The sequence below is a fragment of the Nansenia antarctica genome (genome assembly GCF_963989245.1).
Source record: "Nansenia antarctica genome assembly, chromosome: 13".
In the NCBI taxonomy this organism is placed as follows: Eukaryota; Metazoa; Chordata; class Actinopteri; order Argentiniformes; family Microstomatidae; genus Nansenia; species Nansenia antarctica.
This window is the reverse complement of record NC_137683.1, coordinates 22,304,812-22,305,600: the sequence shown is the minus strand read 5'-3', so window position 1 is coordinate 22,305,600 and position 789 is coordinate 22,304,812. Positions and strand designations below refer to the sequence as shown.

The window sequence follows — 789 nt, the reverse complement described above, 5'->3', positions numbered from 1 at the left end:
CGTCAGTCGCTTCCTGAGAATGTCCGCAGAGGCTCTCCTTCCCACGACCAGCAGCCCCGCCGCCAGGCTGTCCCTCCCAGACCGCCCCGTCTGAGCCTCGCCGGTCCTGGGTCAGGATAGACATCTCAACCGCGGCACGCCTGGTCGTGGAGGTTTCTGAATCCTTCAAAAAATAAATAAAGAAGGATCGTCCAAAAAGGGATGGGAGCCAAACAGTCCAAAGACGCCGAGGAGGAGGAGAGGAAGAGGGCGGCGAGGAAGAGCGCGGGGCGAGAGGACAGCCTGACGTCGGCCGAGAGGATCCGGAGGCACACGGTCAAACAGTGGGGCTACAGCGTGCTGAGCCTGGCCCGCCGCGGCCTGAAGGAGCCCCCCGAGGAACTCTGGGAACTGACGGAGCTGGAGAAGCTCAACCTGTCCCTCAACTGCCTCCGCAGCCTGCCGGCCAGCCTCAGCGTCCTCTCCAACCTGGTGGTCCTCAACCTGTGGGGGAACCAGCTGACCAGCTTGCCCCCCGAGATCGGCTTGCTCTCGCACCTCCGCGTGCTGTTCGCCTACCGGAACCGTCTGACGGAGGTGCCCGAGGAGCTGGGGGCCTGTACCCGCCTGGAGGTCCTCAGTCTGGCTAACAACCAGCTGACCGCCCTGCCCAGCTCTCTGTCCAGCCTGACCAGCCTCAGGAAGCTCAACCTCAGCCACAACCAGATCCTCCACATCCCTGGATGTGTCTATGCCATGAAGAGCCTGGTGCTTACCTATCTACTTATCTCTCTCATTTGTAATGTGTAC

The 789-nt window shown here is 62.0% G+C and overlaps 1 protein-coding gene across 1 annotated transcript in view; it reads left to right on the top strand.

The window, feature by feature from the left end:
• Positions 1 to 201: 201 nt before the first annotated feature.
• The window catches only part of lrrc30a (leucine rich repeat containing 30a), a gene marked incomplete at both ends in the record, with an annotated part of 1,309 nt that continues 721 nt past the window's right edge, over positions 202 to 789 (top strand). Inside the window, one exon of the mRNA XM_080544442.1 lies at positions 202 to 747. Coding sequence (XP_080400568.1) covers positions 202 to 747 — 546 coding nt within the window. The remainder of the gene's footprint in view (positions 748 to 789) is intronic.